General features: G+C 44.3%; 1 protein-coding gene across 2 annotated transcripts in view; it reads left to right on the top strand.

Annotated features, from left to right (window-relative positions):
• Positions 1-24,358, top strand: part of JHY (junctional cadherin complex regulator) — a 369,313-nt gene that overhangs the window by 52,874 nt on the left and 292,081 nt on the right. For both annotated transcript variants that reach the window (XM_085647263.1, XM_085647264.1), the window contains exon 2: positions 7,794-8,256. In XM_085647263.1, coding sequence (XP_085503389.1) covers positions 7,898-8,256 — 359 coding nt within the window. In that variant the 5' untranslated portion in view covers positions 7,794-7,897. The remainder of the gene's footprint in view (positions 1-7,793; positions 8,257-24,358) is intronic.

The following is a 24,358-nucleotide window of genomic DNA, read 5'->3' as shown; positions in this document are numbered from 1 at the left end:
GTTCTATTTTGTCCTCCAAGATCATGGTTTGTGCTCTTTCAGTCTTTGGTGATCCTTCCTCCTAGGTATCTGCCTACGAAACCTCCTCTACTATGTTCCATAATTTGTCCCCTTTCATGGGGGCTGCCTCTGTTAGTCTATAGTTGAGAGGAGATGGTTACAAAACAAATTTCTTCTATACCATGTTTCTCCTACCATTTAGTTGAACCTATCAAATAATTTCACAGACCCTCTACATTAGCATCATATGACTGTCATTGGAGAGCATTTAAAAAATGGTTTACACTATACCACAGTTTATTTTTTGATTAAATTTTGATTTTTCATCTATTTTTCAATTTGTCTGGGATGGGTTTGCCCTGAATCTTTATATTTCAGTTTTTAAAGTTCAATGCATAGCTATTCATGCTTTCAATGAAACCTGGGGCAGTTTGGGAGATGGGGAGATTTTTACAGTTCACCTCAAAGCTGTCACCTTAGTGCTACAATTGGTCCTATAGCCACTCTCTGGGACTCACATATATTCTTGCAAGATTTACAGAACCATTCTTTTGAACCCTTAGTAAGTAGATATTACATTTCTGACCACAAAGTTAGTCTTCATAGTGGCAGTTACTTCAGTTGAAGTTAGCCTTGTTACCGGCAGTTACGTCAGCTTGCAAGATGGTTTTCTTAGTAGCAGGTACTTTAGCTTGAAAGTTGGCCTTCTTCGAGGCAGTTACTTCAACTTGCCAGTTTGGGGGAATTAGGAGATTTGTTAAGTTATGGCCCTTTTTTGTCTACGCTAGTCCTTTACCCTGTTTAATAAAACAAGGCTTTTTGGAGATGTCCCCTCACGCTTTGCACCCATTTGAACTACTACCTGCTCGCTTTCGACTCTACTTTGACAGTGCACTGGAGCCTGTTAACGGGGCCCCAGTGTCAGTGCTTTTTCTTCAGAACTGTTATGTGTGAATTGGCAATCCCTATTGTCAGAGACATTACCTCCTTATTAGTATATGGTACCAGGGGTACCTAAGGCATAGGAGGTAAGGGGTCCCCAGGGCTGCAGCACGGTTATGTGCCAATCTGGGTGACCCAAGCAAACTACTGACAGCAGACCTGCCATTACAGACATCAGGAGCAGTTCAAACTGCTCAAACTCGACTGTGCCCTCACTGTGTGTGGCACAGTCAAATGAACTGCTATTGATATATGTCAGTCACCCCTAGAGAAGGGCTGCTGTGCCCAGGAGGCACGTTGCAGTATATTAAGAGTGGAGACTTGAAAGTGCAAGTTTATATGTCTCTATAGTGTCTTTATCATTCAAGTACACTGTATGTGATGGGCGGTCTGTTGGATAACATGAGACTTGCACCCAAACAGACCCGGGATAATAGCTTAATTATGGTACCACCTAAATATATCGAGGTGTGTGTCAAACAACGTGCCTTCTCTCCCCTGACACAAATCTGGTGTCAAGGGAAGGCTGGCATGCACCCAGGAGGCACTTTAGAGGTTGCCCAAGCTTCACTGTGCTCTGGCTGACCAGCCCGCGCTTTCTTGCTCCTGCTGCCGCCAAGATAGGTTCTTGACCTCCTGCCTACTGACCACCTGCCAGGCAGTGTTATCACTCCCAGGAGTCATGAACAAAGGCCTGAGCTTCAGGCAGGCAAGTGAAGCGACGCATCAGATCATTGAGCTTCAAAGGCTGCACCACCTCTGATATGCATCTGGGCGGTCGCCCTGAGGGGTACACAGCTCTCCCCTTTCCCCAGGTGTTCCTGCACCCAGGGCAAAGGGGAAAATTAGGTATGCAGGAGTTGTACACCTGCAGGATGACTGGCCACACCTCCACAGTGAGCAGCCTGATATGTACACCTAAAATACAATTCTGCTTTCTTAGAGTGGGTTCTGGGTAGAAAAGGTGACCTACACCCCTGGATGTGTTCACCTCAGGGGCAGATTAGCTGCAGGGACAAGCCATTGGCTACTAGCTCATACTCCCTACTTCCCCTAAATCTAAGATTTAAGGGGCCCCCTGACACAGAACCTCAGTTCTGAACTACTTTTATCAAAGAAGGCCCAAGAGGAGACCTGTGTCACCGACAACAGGACTTTGCCCACTGCACCAAAGCAAAAGAAGGATGCTGTGTCCCTGAGGCAACAGACTTGGGACTGAGTGAACGACCTTTGTCCTTGGCTAAAACTCGGCACCCTTTGGCAGAGGGATCCCTGTAGAAGCTAGAAGCACCCTCAGACTCCCTTGGACTTGCAAACTGCAGATAAAACAACGCTCAAGAACCAAAGAATCACCTGCCATCGGGCCTTTTGAGTGATCATCCAAATCTAGATGGTGTAGTGAATTGTGAGAGTTGTAGTCCGTCCTTCCTCGAAGTTTCAAGCTGCTACTGCACTCCCCTAGGTCCCTGACGTCAAAGTTACCTTTCCCTACTTTTACCGCTACTAAAGCTTGTTGGTCACCAGTCTGTTAACCAGCCCCTTAACTTTATGTTGCATTCAGAGGACATTCCACAACACCTGCAACCGATGTCGGCCACAACCCCGCTCATGTGTTTTTATATCTTCTTTTCAGCAGGATCGTCTCAGTGGAAAAAGCAGCTTTAGCTTTACTGTGTGTCCCTCTCAGCACCCTTCTTCCAACTTCTTGGTGTTTTCAGCTTCGTCGCCTCCCCCAGGCTTAATGACGGCTTGCGGCCTCTCCTGGCTGCTTCACGTATATACCGTATCTCCCAGATCCTACTGCGTGTTGCGGCCTCTCTAGACTGTGTCTTCCTGCGCTGCTCTCCAATTGCTTCATAAGGGTAAAAAGCTTTTGATTAATTTTACCTAGTTTTCTGACATTTAATGTCCATTGGATATCTAGGGGCATATGTATCAAGCCCTTTTCCCATTCGCAAACGGGCCGATTCTCAGAATCGTCCTGTTTGCGAACGGGAAAAGGCCTTTTGGGATGTATCATCCCAAAATGGCATTGCAAATTGGAGAATCGCAAATTTGTGATTCTCTATTTTGCAATTGCATTTAAGGAATTGTAAATTGCGATTCCTTAAATGCGATGCAGCAAGCACCCAAGTTGTGCGATTTCACCTTAAAGTTGGTGGTAATTTGCGATTTCATTGAAAGATGCACTTTTTGGCATTTTTCAAAGTGCCATGTGGCACACATACATGCCCTTAGGGCATGTATGTGCGCCACATGCGCACCCATGCTCATTTCCGGGGTGCATCAGGGTGTCCTTATGACACTCTTTCACCCATGAATTAATTTTTTTAATGGCGAATCGCTAATTGAGAATGTCTTCCCATTCATTCCTTTGGGCCTCCTGGCCCATAGGAATGAATGGGAAGGTATTCCTTAATTGTGATTTGCAATTTGCTAATCGCAATTAAGGAATGCCAAGGAATTGCTAACAATTTGCACATTTTTACTTACATCTCGTTTGCGATTCCCAAATAGAGATTCTCAAAAAATCGCTATTTGAGAATCGCAAATAGAGAATTTGATACATATGCCCCCTAGTGTTTCCCCTTTCTCCATGGTCTTCCGGGCAGTCCACTGTACCGCAAAAATCAACCTCTACCAATGTTGGGAAGTTATCACTTGTTTTTCCTTGCCTATTTTGAGAATTCTATGCATTTCTTTTGTATTTCCTGCTACTTTGTCCTGTTGCTCACCTATTTATGCCTCTGGATTGGTGTCTGAGGCTCCTCACCCATTTTTCATGACTTCGATTCATCGCCTATATTTCCTATGTGATTAATATGAACCTTGGAGATAGTGATATTCCTAAGAGGAAAGTAGGAATATTGGATTAGTGGCTCCTTTAAGGGCATTGGTGAGGGAAAAGGGTGCATACTTTGGGGAAGTAAGGGTTGTGTGGCGCCTGTTGTGTGTCCCACAGGTCCTTTACATCATTTTGTGTGTTTTTCTCTTTTCCATATAAGACATGGTCAGCTAGAAGTGGCCTTGAGGGTTGTGACCCCAGAGAAAATGATTTCCCACCCCGCTGCCTGTGGAACTATCTCCCTGCATTTCTTCCTTCTCCCTATCATTGCCCCTTCCCCTAAGGGCTACCTACCCGTGCTCGTTGTTACTTGGGGCACATGCTTTTAGCCTAGGGGTGAGGGGACAGACTATCTTCGCTCCTGTGGATTCCATTCATGGCCAAGTGAGTGGGACCTTGACAGAAAGCCTAGCCCATGAATACCTATCCGCCTGAGTGATGATGGAGCAGTCAGGACTACCAGGTTGCCCTGCCCTGTCTGGGGATACTGCCACTGGTCCAATCCTTCAAGGCTCTTGCTAACGCCCTCGCATGATCCAAGCTGCGGTATATGCCTTGAAACAGGAAACCAGTCCTTGAAGGACAAATTGTCTAAAAACAAACTCTGAGGTGATGCATGGGGCAGTCATCAGGACAATTTCCCCAAACCCATTAGCCTGTGATCCACCCTGCCACATTTCAGCCCACCAAAAGTACTCACGCTATTGGTGGGGATACCTCCACTGTTAATCTACCCATGGTGATACCTGTGCCTATCCCTTTGGCCACCTCAGAAAGGTTCAGTGGTGACAACATCAAATCCAGTGTATTCGTAAATCAGTGCCACCAGCAGTTATTGTGTAAACTTGCTGCTTTTCGAATGACGCCGCAAAGGTGGCCTTTGTGATGTTCTATTTAGCTGGCATTGTCGCTAATTGGTCCATGTCATTGGTATAAAATGACGACTCAGTCCTCTATGACTATCCAGTGTTTAAGGAACAAATGCAGAAATTGTTCGCAAAACACAAGTTCATGCAAGCCAGTGCCACAGAATTCTTAATTTGAAACAAAGAAACAACGATTTATTAACATACATCACTAGCTTTAATAGATTGGTATCTGAGATGCACTGACCCCCAGAGAAAAGGACCTCCTTGTTTTATCGTGGGTTGCGGGATAGCTGAAGGATGTCCTATCCCAGGTGGTGGACCCTCCCCCCCAATGTTTGTTCTGAGTTTATAGACCCTGTGGTTAAATTATACCATTGCCTAAGTGAATGTAGGGGAAGAAGGGGAATACTGATATCCCTTGGGTTTACACGTTTCGGTCTGAAAAGAAAGAGGTACAGCCTATTGGTGGGCCGCAACCTATGTAGATCGGTGGGGTGGGGGGGCCTCTATCTCAGGATGAAAAAGACAAAAATGGTGCTTTAAATCAGTGTCTCTACTGGGGCAAGGGGATCACTTTGCTCATAAATGTCCTGCAAAACCAAAGAACTTGAGCTTCAGGAAAACACAAGTTGTGGTGAATGTAGGCGCTGAGGTCACTAGGAGTTTGGGGGAGGAGTGTCCTTGTGTTCCTGTAAGCACAGTACCCCTGGTTCCATTGCAATTCTCCATAACAGTGAGTTTAGTAATCACAAATACCAAAAGGCAAAGGCTCTCCATCTTTCTAGACTAAGGGGCGACAAGCAATTTCCTGGTTCTCAAACTCGCCCAGAAGCTAGGAATCCTAGGTCTATGGAAGAGAGAATCCGAACCTGTTTGTGCTTTAGATGGATCAGAAATGTTCTCTGGTTTGTTAACCATGATTTGTGACAACGGGCACTCTGAGAACATTAGTTTTGATTTGGTGGTGCGCACAGTAACACTGGGCTCTAAGCATCGTATGCAGTACTGCTACCAGGAAGCAATACACTGGGCCGTTCTGCTTGCTTACGCTACCTGTCTTACCTCAGATGGTCCACAGCACCACACATACAATTTAGCGATGTGCCCAAAAGGGGGGATAATCACTTCACCTGCATCAACTAAGAGTCCTTAACAATGTGACTGTTATCAATAAATATCAACTGTCGTTGATGCCAGTACTCCTGGATCAGGTAAAACAGGCCAAGATTTTTACCAAGCTTGATCTTCGTGGGGCGTATCATCTCATACGAATCCACGAGGGCGACAAATGGAAAACGGCATTCCGTACGAAGTACTGTCTGTACGAGTTCAATGTAATTCCTCTCCATCCGTGCAACAACCCCGTAGCTTTTCAATTTTTTATAAACGGGGTCTTTAGGAAATATTTTGACCTCTTCGTAGTCGTTTACATAGACAGCATCCTGATCCCTTTGACAATGAAACCCATGTCCTTAAGGTATTGCAGAAATTGTGTGATCATCAACTTTTTGTCAGATTGGACAAATGTATGTTTCATGTCCCTCTGGTTGATTTTCTGGGTTTTGTGATTACTTCTGAAGGGAGACATATGGATGAAGGGAAGATCAAGGCCGTTCTAGAGTAGCCTACCACTACCTGTCTGAAAGAGGACTAGGCTTCATTAATTTTTACAGACACTTATAACACACTTTTTTGATGTTGTCGCTACTCTCACAAGACTACTCAGAAAAGGTGTCTCCTTCTTATGGTCCCCCTAAAGCACAGTCTGCCTTTAATTGACTGAAAAATAAATTCACCACCACTCCTGTCCTAATACATCCAGACCCTAATGTACCCTATTACATGGAAGCAGATGCATTCCAGTACGCTCTGGGTGGGATTTTATCACAACGGGATAAAGAAACCTGCCATTTGCTCCCCATTGCCTTCTTCCAGGACCAACTATCTTCGCTCCTGCAGATTTGATTCATGATCAGGTAAATGGGACCTTGACAAATTCTTATTGCTTTAAATTGAGCTTAAGATTTTTTTTGGGCCAATTTATTTCCTTCTCCTGTTTCCCAGGAGAAAAGGTTGTTGCATCTTTTGGGTGTCAGGAAAGCTATCTTAAATGATATTGCTAGATTAAGCCCTTTTTGGACAATCTGATCTTCTATATGTGACATTTGGGCTACCAGGTGAAGTTAGGAAAGCATTTTCTACCACAGTCAGCTTATGGATAGGATCTGCTATAGCTTTTAACTAGTTTAATGTTGACATTCCTCTCCAATGTGGTATTCAGCAAAGATCGACAAGCAGCCTGGTAGTTTTAAGCACACAGGTCCAGGGTATCCCAATTGTAGAGATTTGTAGGACTTCAAACAGGTCTTCCAGATACCTTAAGGTACCGCTATACTTCAAAATTGTGAGAACAACGGACGAAACCTTCTGTGGTTGTATTAAGTTCTGTCCTTTTTTTGATTGCTCAAAAATTCATTAAAGTCACTAGATACTGTGTAGCCACTTAGTGTACACTGTGTTTTCTTATGAAACCCCTAGGTCTGTTTTTTTAATGGGTATTCCTCACAAGTAATGATTAGAACAAGGACAAATAGAATTTAGAGTAATGAAGATTACAGGCAAGTAATTAGACATTATTGTTTACTCATCTATAATGAAACTGTAGAAAATGGTTGGAAGCAGCTCCACAGTGTCCAAAGTTGATAATGACAGGATAGGAATCCAGTCTGCTTCAGTGACCAAGAAGTTGTGTACGGCAATAAATGTGGCTAGGAAGGCCCAATTCGTAATGAAATATTGGTTTCAACTGAGAAATGCTAACAGATGATGTTCCTGAATGATGTAATTGATAAAGATGTTTTGAAGCTATCTCAGATGACTTTGAGGAAGATGCAGCAGAGCTTGCTCTGAAAGGTTGTTATTTGTGGGTGAAGTGGGGTTGGTTGGTTGTTGAGGAGGTGTCTCTTAACTGCATCTCTTGCTTTCTTTTTTAAACTTCTATCTTTAATTCTCTCTGTTTCCCACTATATTTTTAATTCAAACCCTAATGTATGTATGAAACTATCTATGTATCTTTTTCTAAAATGTACACTGGATTTACTCCTAATTTATCGTTATACTTATGTCTCTTACTGTAGACATTGAACTTGATCAAATCTCAAAATATGCAGTAATGGAGCAACAAAGCAAAATATCTACAAATTAAGATTTCCGTTGATTTGAACTATTTGTACTTCAGAATATGGATAAAAACAATCTGATGCAATGGAAACTAGTCCATTCACCTGCACTTAGTAGCCAAATCAACGGTATGCCTACCGGGTTATCCAACAGTAAGGACGATTTACACCTGAGTTTACATGGTTCTAATGATTCGGACTCAGACAGCCTTATTCAGGAGATAAAATATCAATCCGAATTACAGCATTGGATATCTGAAAATGAGGAGCTTGTGCATCAGGAGACTCAGCAGAAAAATCATACGAACAAAAATCTTGATACAGCTGAAGCAAAGGAATCAAAAGGAGACTCAACTAAAGTACTGAAAAGTGGAAAAGAAGGATTATATCGTCTGCAGCAGATGGAGAGTAATCAAGGACGGTAAGCAGTATCTGACAAGGACAGTGATTGTATACTCTTTGTGCAGTATGTAATATATACCATTTCATGGTATGGGTAAAAGAAGAGTATGTCACCCAACAGCACAAAATAGTACCCAAAAATTACTGAGGGCCACATGTATGAAGCAATTTTACGTTCGCAAACAGGCCTATTTGCAGAATCGGCCCATATCCGAATGCATAAAAGCTTTTCCAATGTACCAATCTCTATTTTGCAATTCGGTAACCTGTTGCCAAATCGCAAAATGGGTTTGTGAGTCGGGATTAGGAAGGGGCATGTTTAAGGGGTCCCTTCCTAATACTGAATCATTGTGGTATGTATGAATGTTTTGCAACCAAATTGGGTCGCAAAACATTCCCAGTTTACCATCAGATTCAATCTGATGGTACCCATTCGCAAATGAGAAACGGTCCACAATAGACACCTTCCCCTTTGTGAATGGTGGCGAAAATGTTTTTTAGGAGCAGGCAATGGTCCCACGTAGCCTTGTTTTCTTTGGAAAACAACCCATTTTCTTTCAAGGAAAACGGGCAGCATTAATAAAATTATTGCTTTATTTCAAAGCAGTTACAGACATGGTGGTCTGCTGACCACAGTAGGCCACCATCCCCATGATTTTAGTGATTCCTAATGGGTCGCAAATTGCTACCTACCTCATTAATATTAATAAGGTAGGTCGATTTGTGCCCCCCTAGGAATCGCTAAAATAAACTCATCGAGTTTCACACATTAGGAATAGTGATTAAGTAATTGCAATTAGCAGAAAATTGCAATTAGATAATCGCTATTCCCAATATTTATACATGTGGCTCAAAGTGTTGGCGCAGCATGATTCATGAGCGAATAGTGGACTTGTGTCACACAATAGTAAGTGCATTTTTCGAATACAATTAATGATTTAAAGGGATCAGCGTTTTTCTTGATTTTATTGTGGTTACTGGTCTTCCATACATCCCTGGCATACCTCTGCCATAATATATGAGCATAGTTTATTTTCATTTTCATATTATTTAGTGCCATCATTTATTTCCCCCCACAATTACACTTATTTCTCAAGACAATCTTCTTTGACGGAACTGTATGCAGCTACCCCAATTAAAACACTTCATCGTTGTCCAGATACGAGGTCACATTAGGCAAGAAGCATCATGAGTGCTTGTTTTGTTTTGTGTCACTGTTGGAAAGTGGGTTATTGATAGGGGCAAATGTAGGTCTGCCACTGGCAATAAGGCCACTAACACATGACAGGACTCAGCATAGGTCTTAGAAAATTATTTCTATGCTCAACCCTTGGTAACATGGCAGCGAGCAGACGGGCTTAATTTAAAAGACAGGTATGTAAAGCATTTAAAAACAACATTTCAGTAAATAATTAAGACACAACACATAATAAAAATTCAACACCAATTTATAAAAATAGGACATATTTTTATCTTTAACCCCTTCAGCGCTGGGCGAATTCCGCCGCGGTGCTGAAGGGTTCGAGCGCGGGCGGGCTCATGACGGAACGGTTCCGTCATGAGCACAGCTCAACCGTGGCTCATGACGGAACCGTTCCGTCATGAGCATGGAAGGGGTTAAAATGACACCAAAACAACAAAATTCCAATGTAGGGAGCTGGAGATATGAATTTTCAAAGATTTAATCAAATAAAGCACTTAGAAGATTATCGCACCATATTGTGATACCTGCTCGCGATAGACCGGGGCAAAGTCAAAGTTTCAGTCCCGGCGCGAGGGTGCCCTGAGCGGCTACATCTCCCGGCAGGTCCCGGTCTCAGTTTCTACCTTCACACTTAGAAACTTTTCTGGAGCTTTTCTTCCCGAGGGTCCTCAAAGCTCCGGATCCGGTTCGCCAGCTTGACTTGTGATGAGGTCCCAGTCCACTTCCCTGGAGCGGACGTAGAAAATATTTCAAGATTGCTTCAGTGGGACAACCCAGGGCTCCAGGCCGACACGTGATGGAAGGCAGGCGGCTTGGCGCTCGCGGTTGCTCCCGATCACCTTTTCTACTAGCGGACTTAGAAACTTTTCTGGAGCTTTTTCTCGTGGGGTCTCGTGATGCTCCTCATATAGCCGGATCCGGTGAGGGTTCGCCGGCTTCAGATTTTCTCTAGTCCCGGTCAATCTCTGGAAGTTGATGCAATGGAGCTTTTAGCGAGACGAACCTGGATGGCTTGGCTGGCTCGCGGTTGAAGGCAGGCGGCCTTGGGCATTTTTCCAGCACCAGGACTTACAAAAACATATTTTATGTACTTGCCTCACATCTACAGGAACCCCACCCCATGTGCACTAGGGGAGACTTCAGGGGTTCTGAATCTGTTGAAAGATTGCAGATTTTCCCTTTACAGTGCTCCTAGCTTCAAAATCGAATTTGAGCAGCACTTTAACACAATGTGGGGAGTGAACTGTGAAATTTCTCTTAACCCAGGCATATAAAAACTAATTTTATTAGGGCGTACCTTACAAATACCGGAACCCAACCCTGGGATTAGGGACCCTGGGGGTCCCTAATATGCCAAAACGTTGTAGGTTATCCATTTGTAAGTGCCCCAAACACCAAAGTCGAGTTTCGGCACAATTTATCTTTTAAAAGCATTCATGGCACCCAGACCTCAGGCCTCAGCAGTGCACACATGCAAGTGCAGAAAAAGGCTGCTGGCCTCTACACTGCCATGTCCCAGGCTACTGGGGACTTCTAGGTGGTTTCAGTCCCCTGCCCTATTATATACTAGGGGATTTTAGGGTAGGTCATGCCAATTACAGGGGTAGCGCACCATACCATTGTGTACCCTAGTGTATGTAGGTGTTTTAACTGTATTCTAATTTGTTTCCTTCAGCATAGACAGAGCCCAGGGTCAGTCAGAGTCAGTTCCACCAGCATCAGTCAACAAAAAGTTGGGGGGTGCCCAGGGCACAGGATGATTTTGCAACAGTCACCTTAAACAATTTTGACATCACGTTGTGGAGTCCATCACATTTGGAGCCAAAAGGCTCAAAATGATCTGAAGGGAGTGCACAGTGGACAGAGAGCTGCAGCTGTTTGACTAAACAGAGGTAGATGTTTCCCTGCTGAAACAGCCTTTAGGAGTTCAGCTGTTATATAGAGAGTATCTGAGTGCAAACCAGATTGAGCAGCATTTAGAAGTATATTATATTTTCGTTTTGTTTTTTAACTTTAGCTGGATCATCAAAGGCAATAGCCTAGAATGCCACTAATTGTTGTTTAATATAGCAGTACTATTATCACAAGTGGAGAAATACGGAGGTTTTCACTGCACTACCCCCAAACAATGATCATTACCACAGGGTGCGGTAAGACCTTAAACGGCAGAGGGGTGGGAGTGTCATCTCCTCCTCTCTATTTGCTTGGGTGTTATCTATATCTGCCTGAGTGTTATCTATCCTAGGTAATCATCTAATCTTACTTTTTTTAGATATTGGATGAGGTGATCTCACCCTCGTAATGTGGCAAGCTTCATCATCTGCGACATCACCCCACCTTGGCAAGATGGTGCTACCAGGGTGAACTCAACCTCACGATTGTTGAGGGAGTTCTTAAGATAAATTAATCCTGTGGATAACACTCTTGGGATCCTGTTATAATCCAAAAATACCTTAAGGCATACCACAAGGATTGCACCTATTTGGTGGTACATTAGATATGGATAAAAATACTATAAAATATAGTTAGTGGATGCTATTGGGTGCAATGTACCTGGCATCCCTATGGTTTGCTAATATGTTTCTGCCTCTCTTTCGCCATTCACTGGTCTCGGACATTCATCAGGGCTCAAAAAGGATCCCTCACTTATTCTCAGTCTGCAGAATCATAGGCAAGGTCCTACCTTCCCTTTCCTGTATGTTATCTATCACCTAGGAAGAAAACAATTTGGCAAACAGCTCTCATATATGACACACCAATCATATTATGGCAATTGAAGTAAAATCGTCATTTATAAAGTGGAACACGTGTTGGTAGTGATACTGCAAAGACAAACACCCACCATGCAAATCCAGGTGTACAAACACATATGTGAAGCATACATGCAACATTCCGTGGGTGCAACTCTGTCTTGCTCTATTTGGGTTATTGCTGCACTTCCTGGTCAGAGTAGGGGTGGCGACTCCTGTAGTCACACACTGGGAAATGTCTGTAGAATTCTTATAAAGGCAAAATACGATATAGGTTGATTATTTTGAATAGGTTGTTTTATTTAGGAGAAACAACGTATTGTATATCCTGACAAAAAGTGTCAGTCTGTCCTGTGGCTATGATTCACTTTACACAGTGCTACAATACAACCACCCTTCATAGAATAGCCTCTACGATAATCACCATTCAACTCTCTATTTCTACAAAGACAACCCACACGTTTTAAACGGGTCGAAACTATCCCCATAATCTTGGGATTAGGAATTTAAATGGCACCATCCAATTTACTTCATCAAGGACATGCACTGTTTTTTACCTATCCAAGCCCCTCACTTCATCCGGACTGGGGATTGCGATTACCTCGTAACTCCCGCCATAAGTACCTGGTGACCACCATATTTGGGAGTGGCGTATCTTCTGGTTTGGTGAACGCGATCACGTGGTCGGTCGCGTCCTCACCTTAAGCCGAATGCATTCGTCATAAGTGCCCGCCGACTCCAGAGGTGGAGTTCTTACTTTTGTGGGGCTTCCGTGGGTTAACAATGACCTTTTTATGGCCCATAGCTCGCCCAGCCCTACCTTAGCTAAGCACTGGGAGAAAAAGCACTAAAAAACATTTTATGGGCTAGACTAGTGCCCTACCAATTAAAGAATTAAATCCCGAATTAAATCCAGGGTGGAAGGCCCTTGAACTTAAAATCAGATGTAGAATCTGCAACTTTAAATCTGATTTGTTGTTGTCCCGGCATGCTACAGCCCCCTCACAAACTTTTAAAACAAATATGGCTACACAACGGGGTCCGGACAGTGAAAGAAGCAGCTTTGATTCTTTTTTCCTGCACCCTACTTTCAGACTTGGGCAGATTTGGGAGATACATGGCCGAGCTGCGTCTTAGGCTTATTGAAGAAGAGGGGTCAGGCAATACAGAAGGCCATTTTGTCTGCTAAAAAATCAGTCTCCAGCAATTAGTTTGTGATGATGCCGTTTTAAATCTAGGGGTGGGCGTAATTTGCGAAATTCACTTTCGCAAATTATCGCGAAAATGTTAAAAATCTCCGCAAACACGCGGAAATATCGCGAAGATGCAGAAGTTTTTTTCCCGCCCGTTCGTGGTATTTTCTGCGTGGTTGCGGCTCGCCAACTTACCCTTGCGGTTGCTCGCGGGCGCGGCCATCTTGTTTTCACGTGTCTCGCGGTGCATGATCGCGAGAAGAAAGACGTGATCGCGCGACGAATGACGTTACTGCGGGCGCGAACTGTCGCGAGACAGCCCAATGGCTACCAACAATCCAACATCTCGTGGAGAACGCGACCAGATCAGGAAAACTTGTCCGCGAACGCCGGGATTCAGGTAAGGCGATCGCGCGCACGAGAGAATGCATTATTTTACAGCGCGAGCAAGCAAAAAATTTCCGGTAAAATGCGGATTGCGGAAATGTTGACATTTTCGCGCTCTTCGCGGAACGCGAAAATGTCAAATTATCGTAATTTACGCGAGCGGAACGGAATTTTAGCCCAGGCCTATTTAAATCCCAACCTCAGTAGATATATCAAATTTGTAATAAGTTTGAACTGGTAATCTCTCACCTTTTTAATGTACACAATATATTTTTCTTTTATTGGACAAGATAATGCCGCATGTGAACTCATTTTGTATGAATTTTGTAAACAATTGTGATCCTAATTTTTTTTATGTATGTAAGTCATATTGCAAATGGTTTTAAGTAACTGTGTAATAAAAATAAAATTCATTCAAAATAAATACATGGTCCATAGCTCCTCCTGCAGGTGGGATGGCCATTCTAGTGAGGCAGTGGGTCAGGTAGGACTACAAAAACATGTTGTGCCTCGTGGGGACTGCAGTCCATTTCTTCAGTTGTGAAATAAAAAAAACTCAAAACATCTTGTATAAAAAAGTGAGAGACAACCTTGTTAGTGATATTACTAGAACAATTTCTCATAATATATTAGTTAAACAGGACTGGTGGATTACCATGCCCTTTATTCTGAAACTAGTTCAATTTATTTATATGTCATTATACTCAAAACACAGCATAATCTCGCCCCCAGGATGTTCCACTGTTATGAAGATAGGCACCTAATTCTTACTGTCTTCCTAAAAGTCCCAAGGTATTTCCTCATTCAATCCATATATGTCTCTTCTAAGTCTATATACCCATCGTTGTTCATAATTCAAAAGGGCTGGTTCCAATGTTTGTATGAAAGGAATTGTAACCTTTCTGTAATGTACCATTCTATGTTATCTTCAGTATCATATTTCTCAGTATAATGCCTTGTTAACTTGGTGTTCTCTTTTTTTAATCTTATTGTGCTCCTGTGTTCATTGATTATTATACATATTTTTCTAGTTGTCATACCTATGTAAAATAATCTGCATGGGCATTTTAGCACATATATAGCATTGCAAGAATTACAATATATGAGGTTCTTCAGTTTCCTTGGTGTCCAGAGTTCCAAATCCAACGACTTACATTTCGTGGTAAACTTCACGTCCAGCAATTGCCACATGGTTGATGGCTCTTTTGAGCTGGTAAATTCCAATGCGTAGTTAATCCGTGCTGTGGTGCTGTTTCTTTGGGCATGCTGTTTCTTTGGGCATGTATGTATCAGTTTGTAAGTAGATTCTAACCCCTTTTGACAGAGAACACCAGTCTTTCTATTTTGAGTGTACCTAAAGTTAGAATATGCCAATGTTTCCTGATCTATTGCTTCAATTTATTTGAACTGGGTGTAAAGGTGAGACGCGCACGGAAAATGTGTGTAAAAACGTAGGTTATTCAAATATGTAAATGATCTTGTGTCTGTGACCCTAGGCTGGCAAGAAAGCTCCAACTGACCCACAAAGGTCGGGGAGCGTTCCTTATAGAAGCAGGCTCGAACATGTAACCCTCACAAGCAAGCCCAATCAGTGTGCCACGAATGGACAGGGGAAATGCAAAAATCATTACGCATCAACAAGCTGTTCACAATGGGCAATTCTTCACAAACTTTAGAATAAGGTTTGTTTTTTTGATAAACAAATTTGTATTGGTTTATGAGCCACAGGAGTGGCAACAATAAAACAATCAACACACGTCAATTACAATATAGGAGTAGAATTGACATTTATACAAATCAGTGACACTCAAGTCATACATCACATTTGAAGAAAGCCCAATGTAGATGACTCTCCACCAGCAAAAGTCGAACAGTTTACAACAAACCATTTCCCCCACACACATCCATGTTTGTAGGGTCCGCCCCCTACATCATCGACCACAAGCTCCTGGTGCGCACATCAGCCCACTCCACGTCGCCAGCCTGCCAAGGTAGGAGGAATGGGAGACATCCAATTGGCTGCGATATCACGCTTGGCACAAGGAGAGCCATACCCAGAAAAGCGCACTTAGCTCTCGTTCCCCCAGAGCCCTCAAACACACCCAACAATAGCCTCAAAGGGGAAAGGGGGACTTCCCCGCCCAGGACGTCTGATAAATCTCCGGCCATCCTCGTCCAATAGGTGGCATTCAATGAGCGGGACCATACAATGTGGTAGAAATCTGCTGTGTCCATACCTCTGCGGGTCAAGAGGGGCCAGAGCCTAGGCCCGCTCAGTACAGAGCGGAGAGAGATAGGCATTTTATAAATAGTAGGTTGGCCTAACCTTAAATGGGAGGAAATAGTGTGCTCCCTGGGGGCCATCAGAGCATCACAACAGTCCTCCCATTGGAGTCTAAGATGCTGCAGTGTGCCAGGAGAATTGATTATCAGGGTGCAGTCGATTTGGGAAATTCCATCCTGGCCCAGAATACCCATAAGGAGCTAGGTCTCAAGAGGACTGTTCGAGCAGTAACTTTCCCCTCCCCCAGCGCCTTGAGACCCTCCCGGGTGAGTAGTGCGCTATACAAATGACGTGATTGATTGATTGAATTCGGGCAAGGAATCAGAATCCAGGGCATGAACATGAAGGGCATGTCGGAGTTGAAGATATTTGCAGAATTGGATGTTTGCGAAGGTGTATATAGCCTGAAGTCCCTGAAAGGAACGTATGTGGGTCCCAGACCACATATACCCCAATTGGGAGATGCCAATGAGATCCAAGTTTTAAAGCACTGATGTTTCGCTGTCTTCCTCAACCTTGTGCCATGCCAGAGAGGAGTCTGTTGCATAGGTTTGCCATCCCATTGTACTTGGGTCAGTGCAGCCCTCCAGGAAAGGAACACCACTTTTGTTACTTGAGGGATGGTGGAAGGGAGTGGAGGGCCATATAGCAAGGCCTGCAACCACGGGAAGCCCAGCAGGGATACTTCTAGCCTGTAGGCAGGGTTGAACCATCCCGCATTAAACCAATGATAAATAACAAGAAAGTGGGATGCCAGTTGGTCCAAATCCCAGATGTATGCACTTTGGGGCGAGCCCCCATCTAGTCCGCGGGGCTATGACATACCGGTTGCAACTCAAGGTTTTCGGTACCTGGGTGTTTTCGTTACCTCCGACGCCACTCTCTTCTTCGAGCGGAATCTGCTGGTGCCCCTCCAGCACCTAAGGTCAGATGTCAGGCAAAGACGATCGCTCCCCCTCACTCTCTTGGGACGCGCGTCCCTGTTTAAAATGCTTGCCCTGCGGCGCTTCATCTACGCACTGCAAAATGCTCCCTACCTGGTACCGGACTCGTATGTCTCTTAAATTGAAGGCGTAGTGTGAGGGTTGCTGTGGGAGGACCGACCACCACGAATTGCTATAAACAAACTTACCATGGGATGGTATGACGGGGGCATAGGGCTACCAGGCTTCACTACTGACGGCCATCAACAGATGGGTGTTTGGCCTGCATGACGATCCCAATTTCCGCACTGACCATTGGCTTATGGGGCTGGGAGGTTATAATAGGACGCTGTATACTAATCATCGTAAACTTCACCTGACTTGCCCCACGGCTCGTACGATTGAGGTGTGGCATGGAGTCACGAGAAAGCTGGGGTGGCACAACCGTCTAACCAAAGCAACTTCCCTCTGGGAACCCGACATACTGGGGCGACTCAGCATTTGCCTGGGCTTTGACAAATGTGACACAATCGGGATCTCCACGGTGGGGGACATGTGGGTGAAAGGGAAGATGACCACATTTGCTGAACTCCAGGCTAAGTACCAACTTGCACCTTCGGAGACCTTTCGGTATCTCCAAATTAGCCACTCTATTTCCACTGCCCTACCAAAGGGTACCCCCCTTCCCGACTCCTCCCCGCTAGAGGTCCGACTGCTATTGGATCCAATGGACTGTAAAGCCATCTCCCTCACCTATAAAAAACTAGTTAATAATCGGGCTGACCCGATGCAGAAATTACGGCTGCGTTGGGAGACTGACCTGGGAGATACAGATGACGAGGAATGGAGAGATGCACTGGCCTCTCCTCGAGAGGTAGCGATCCCTATGCAACTTCGTCTCGTCCAACTTAAAATTCTTCACCAGGTTTATTTTGATGCCAAATTACTGTTTGGGTTGGGTAGGAGACCTGACCCACTCTGCCTCCGACGTTGTAACCAAACCGGCATGTGACAAACCCCTGATACCTTCTCCCAAACTCTGTCTCTGGGAGGCTACCGACCTCTCACAGGTGGAGCAAACGTGGGCCTCGATGGGTTGGACTATCGTTAAGCGTAATATCGCCCAAAAATGGGGGGTGGCCATCACACCACGAATAAGTGACTGGGCGGAGGACATGGATAGCGCAATGATCGCAGAAAAAACAATGTTTAAGGGGCGGGGATGCCCTAAAAAATGAGACCACAAATGGGGAAAATGGAACAAATATAGGGGGGACATCTGCATTTCCCCTACAGTGGAATTGAGAAGGGAGAGACGGACACCACTGGCCCAGTTAGCGGATACTATTGGAGCCTCCCCATCGGACAGCTAGTAATACTGTGTCAGTCTGCATATGCCAGTTAACGGTTTCATTGTATTTTTTGACTCTGGTTCAATGATGTAACATATAGCGAGGGTGCATCTTCAGGGGACAGCTGGACGATGTACTCCTGGTTCAATATAAGTAATGGGACAATGCCGATATTTTGTGTGAATTTTGTCAATACGACTGTAATATGTTATGCACCGATGCATTCTTGTTACCAATAAAAACTGTTTAAAAAAAAAAGAAAGTGGGATGCCAAATAATAAAGGTACAATGGGTCATCCCTAGACCGCCATCATAAGGACTCTTGTGACAGTGCGCGAAAGCTAGACAGGGTCGAGACCCATGCCACAATAACATTGTGGCCATCCCATGGAGGGGTCTAAATCATGCTTGTGATAAGTGGTTTCGTAAATTTTTTAAAGAGGTATAAAAACCTTGGATGAATCATCATTTTGTATAGGGCAATGAGCCCCATAACATTCAAGGGAAGTGTTTGCCATCTAATCAGGATCAGACTTGGCCCTCTGAATCGAAGGCTGGAGGTTAAGGGCCCAAGTGAGCTCTGGGTGTAATATGACCCAGATACCCAAATATTTGAACCTGAGTCAACGAAGAGGGATACTCGTATGCCAGTCAAAACAGTATCAAGAGGGGGCGAAGGGAGCATACACAGATTTAGAGAACTTCATCCTCAGACCCGAGTCGGACTCATAACATGAAGATACTGTGGAGCAGGGTCGCTAGATATAAGAGGACGTCATTTGCATTCAGCTATGCAGTCCTCCTCAGCAGCAGTCCAATTCCATTCCTGGAACAGGCCATCAACACGAACAAGCTGGGCCAAAGACTTAATTGCAAATGCAAAAAGGAGGGGGGACAGGGGGCAACCCTGTCTGGTCCCACGCCCGATGGGAAAGTGGGGCAGAGAACCCCATTAATCTGGACCCATGCAGTGGGGTTGGAGTAGAGAGTACGTACCATACCACAAAAACGAGGCCCAAAACCGTCCCGCATAAACACAAATTGAAGATTTCCCCAGTCCACTGTATCAAAGGCTTTTTCAAAGTCAATTAAATGGAGAGCAAGATCTGATGTTAAGCGATGACGGAGAGCCAGAGCCACATGAAGCGGACGGAGGCAATGCCTTGTGCCGCTAGCTGGCATAAAGCCTCCTCTCTGGCATTAAATGTGTATAGGGCAAAAGCGAAGGGTAGTGCTCTCTATAGGGCTGAACTTTGCGGCCCTTCGAACCTGACCAAACTTGGGATAGCAGAGAGCAAACTCTTGAGAGCATTAAACAATCTGCCTACTAACACCTCATTAATTCCGTTATGATGGGACATAGGCCTTAATCCAATAATTTATAAAGCCCAATTAAGACCATTACTCTACTGGAGAAGGCTGAACTTTTTGCCAGACCTGGAGGTCTATTGTGGACCCTTGGAGGAGGTGGTGCTACTGGACAGAGGGGCAACATCTAAGTGGCTAGCTATGTTCAAAGGCTGCTAGAGCAAATTGGCTTAGGGGAATACTGGCCCTCCTCCACTTCCATGACACACTTATCTAAGACCACACTCAAGGACGCATATTGGGCCTTTGTTTACCATAATGAACTACAGACTTTCTTAGAGGGTACCCTCTATTCCCTGTTTCTTCACTTGAAATCTGACTGCCAGTTTGAGTCTTTTCTGGATTTGATCAATCCGCCAATTGCTTGGCCACTTTTTCTCAAATTTCGTTATGGTACCTTACCAATAATTTCCTTATTAGCAAAATGGAACCATACCCTCCACAACCAGCACACTCTGCCCAGTTTGCCAACAGGCAGAAGAATCATTAGTACATTTTGTCTTCTTCTGCCGGGCCAATATCTGCCCTAGGAAAGCATGGATTATTCCTCTGTGCCAGCAACTGGGATGCCGCCAACTTGAGGTTGCCACACAGCTCCTTCATACAGTTTCTGCGCAGACGGTGGTTTGTGTGGTATGTACCTTCATTGGAGCTGGGCTATTAGTAACAAGACATTACAATGAAGAGCTAGGCTTGCACACCCATTGTGCCCCTTTTCTGTTTTTAGTCCTATATTTTTACTTGTTTAGGTGCCGAAATAAATGTGTTTTTAGCAGTATTAATAATTTTAATTAATCTATTAGTACATTCTAATTCTAAAATATGTATCTTTTTAGGTCTCATTCCCCAGAGCCCTGAGGCATGACTTTTTATGATCGCTTTCTCCCTTTTAAGTAACATTTTTAAAATAGTACAATAAACGCCTGTTGAATATTTCAGAATAGCTTTCGATAACATTTCAAATGTAAATAGTACATTGGTTTATCTTTTTGTTTTTTGTGTATTTATTCACTGTATTGTAACGTATTTGTTGTGTTACTTTTATGAGCGAATAGTCTGAATAAAGTATTTTGACTTACTGATCCGGATGAATCAACGTGGTCAGAACGTGCTTGAGCCGGTTAGCCAACAGGAGGCGAACATTTTAACCTCGCTATTGAGGAGGGAAATTGGACGGTAGTCTTTACATGATATGGAAGGAAGTTGCAACTTAGGGACCACCACTATGGTGGCCAAGTTCAGTTCTGGAGAGAAGGCGCACGTTTGGCACACTTCCTTACACATAGACAACAGGTGGGGTATCAAGATTTCACGAAACGTACAGTATTCCGTGGTAAAACCGTCTGGTCTAGGGATCTTCCCCAATGGCAACCCAGATAAACTCTCTCCAATCTCCTTGGCCATAAAAGGTACATCTAGCATTTGTGCCTCAACAGTAGACAGGCGCAGGAGAGGGATTGCTGTACGAAATTGATCCGAGACACTCAGATCCCTCCCTGCAGGAGCCGTGTACAAGAGTTGATAGTAGCAAGCGAAAGCCTGTGCCATCTCCGGAAGGGCCCCAAAGGAGCGACCACTGCCATCTAAATTTCAGAAATGATTCAATTCACTTGCTGACGAGAGACCAGCCAGTACAGCAGTTTCCCATTCTTGTCTCCCCAACCATAGCCTGCCAGAGATGCTTGGCAGCCTCAAGGGAGTGGTAACGGATTTCTTCATAAAGGAGACCAAGCTTTCGAGAGGTGTTTTCCTGGGGTCAGATGCTAGACGCCTCTCCAAAAGGAGGATGTGAGCCTCCAACTGAGCGACGTGGGAGGAGCGAGCGCGTTCCTGTGTCCTAATACGACTTCTGGTGAAACCCTGTATAGTCGACTTGCTAGCGGCCCACAAGCTGCCTGTTTTTACCACCGAACCCACATTGGTGCGAAAGTAAGCTTGCAGTTCCGTGCTAAGTGCTTGAACAAAAATGTTTTGTCCTGTAGATATCAAGCATTAAGGCGCCATATGGGGCGTAACCCAGGTTTGGAGGGTCCGATCTGAAGAAGAAGTGGAGAATGATCATATATACGGGTAATATTTGAATTTGTGAGTGTGCCTATCAATCAGTGACAGGTAGGAAGATCAAGTCTATGCGGGATTGGGTATGATGGACTGCAGAGGTGTGTGCAAATTAACGAAGTCTTGGGTGCCATTGGCTCCAGGCGTCACAAAGGCCAAGGGTGGTGGTTCAGTCCACAAGGCAACGTGCCCCGGAACTCCTAGAATCGGTGAGAGGCCCAGTTATGTCGGTCTATGGATCGGGCACTCCATTGAAGTCTTCCCCTATCAATGTAAGACCCTGTGGTAAGTTCAGAAGGAGCTTGGAAAGGTTTTGGAGGCAATTGTTAAGGACTGCAGGTGGTAAATATACACATTTGAAAGTTATCACCTGACCCTCCAAGGCTCCTGACAGAGCAAGAAAGTGTCCCTGTGGGTCACTTATGCTATGGGATGCGGTAAGGGGAAACTAGTATCGCAAAAGTATAGCATCCCCACGAGACCCACAAGCGTACCCTGCTTGGAAAACCCTGTCATATTCCTTACGTGCTAGGAAGTGGCAGTGATTCCCCAACAAGTGGGTTTCTTGAAGCCTCCCACCCCACCTCAGAGCTATTCCTTCATTAACAACGTTTAGGAGGGACACACAAACCTGGCTATTTAACATCTAAAGCTTCTACTCATCAGCCTCTTCTGACAACGCCAAGACACCTTTGGTATTTGCGCGCTTTAAAAATGTCCTAACATAACATAACATTGAAGCAGGAGAACTTCGGGTAGGTGATGGTGAGCGTAGATGAGGACCACAGCGCATTTCACTTGGTCCAACAGATTATTAACATTCCAAGACAATGTTTGAAAAGTCACCATTATGGTGGAGAAGTGTAATTAGGTGCAATTGACAATACCGGGGAGGGGTCTGTCAGGGCCCAGAGACGGAGTAGAAAGCTCAACAACAACGTGTCATGTGATGTTGTGATGAGAGAACCGCTGCTAGAAGTATTGTGAGTGTGTGCCAAGACCTGAAAACGAAGATAACAAAAAAAGTAGATGCAATGCAAATCGATCGTTAGGAAGCAATAACAATTTCCATATAAATACCCACCCTACAACTCCCACCCCACCCCACCTCACCCTTCTACCCCAGAAGTATCTGTCGCCCTGGGAAAAAACCCTATAGAAAACAATATACTCAACATATAAGAATCATCAAAGGAGAGAACCCCATCTTGAGAAGGATACTGTAGTGGAGGCGGAGTTTTAGATGCACACATTGCTATGTTAGCATAAGCGTCTTAGATGTTAGAAACGCCATCCTGCCACTTTTGCTGCTTTTGCACACGACACTGCAGATAGATGTTATTTTTTGAAAACTGCTTGCCTGCCTTTTCTTCACATGAGAACGGTCGGTTGTTCACATCCCTAGACGTGCACCGCAACCTTGGTCTGAACATTGTGTGCAGAAACAGTCTGGGCCAACAAACAATGTATGCTTTTGAATTCAGGTTGATCGGCCCACGCTCTAGCTATAACACGCACACAGCTGCAAATATCTGAAAGTCGAGCGCCTTTAATATTGCGGTTTGCATGCATTAGACACACATTCTGGAGAAGAACTTTTCCAGGCGCAGAGCAAAGCTGATCCTGTGATGTGATTCACCTAAGCTGATCTTTACGGTATGGGGTTCCCCATTCAAACCTAGAGACCTTCTATTAGTCTAATAATACTAGCTTACTAGCGAAGGGAGGGTGGTTGTATTCCACTATCATTTGTAATATGATTTCTCCCTTCATTTTCTATGGTATTGTAACAATGCTGATGGTTTTAATTTTAATCATTTGTCTGCTCATGTTAGCCAAAGTACTGCATCTTAGGACACGTAGTTTATAAAATAAACATTTTAAACTTTATTGTGTCTCTGAATACTCTTGTTGTGGACTGATATGAGAATAATAACGAACAGGTATTTCTGCGCAATTCACTGAGGTCCTGGTTTCCTGCGCATAGTTCTGTGCATGAGCAGAATCCCTGCAACATGGCTCCCAACGTGGGGCACAAACCCACAGAGGTTATTAATGTTCCAAATGTTCTTCGTGTTTCTATGGGTGATGTTGTGAAACAGAACATCCGCTCTGATGATTGGGACGTTCAGGCTATAGAGGCACTGTTTTCTGATTTAAAATATTATGCTGCCTTTGATGCTGAAGATTTGTATTTAGACACTGCTAATTATGGGGAACTGTTTTGCTATCAACATTATGGCAATCATTTCCTACATAAAGCCAATACGTTTCGAAATTTTATAAATTGTACACAATGGGAACATTGTCCGGCACCAATGCAAGGCAGCTCCAGCACATTGGTGAACAAATTTGCATATTTTACCGATTTCAGTGTTTCAAAACCTGCCGCCTTTTATTTTAAAGTGGTAGCAGAGTCTGCTTCAAAGGTTAGCCTGACACACACTAAATTGTTGTATTCCAAGTCCTTTATGGATGAATTGGCTATCGGGGGTTATGAGCTGTGGAAAGCTACTATTGATCTTAAATCTGTTTGGGGTTCTAAGACATGGCAGGTAAGAGGAACAGAAGCTCTGCAACGTGCCTGCCTCATCCCAAACCA

This window comes from Triturus cristatus, chromosome 3_2, assembly GCF_964204655.1.
Source record: "Triturus cristatus chromosome 3_2, aTriCri1.1, whole genome shotgun sequence".
Taxonomy (NCBI): domain Eukaryota; kingdom Metazoa; phylum Chordata; class Amphibia; order Caudata; family Salamandridae; genus Triturus; species Triturus cristatus.
Note: the sequence above shows the minus strand (reverse complement) of the source record. Positions and strands in the feature narration are given on the sequence as shown.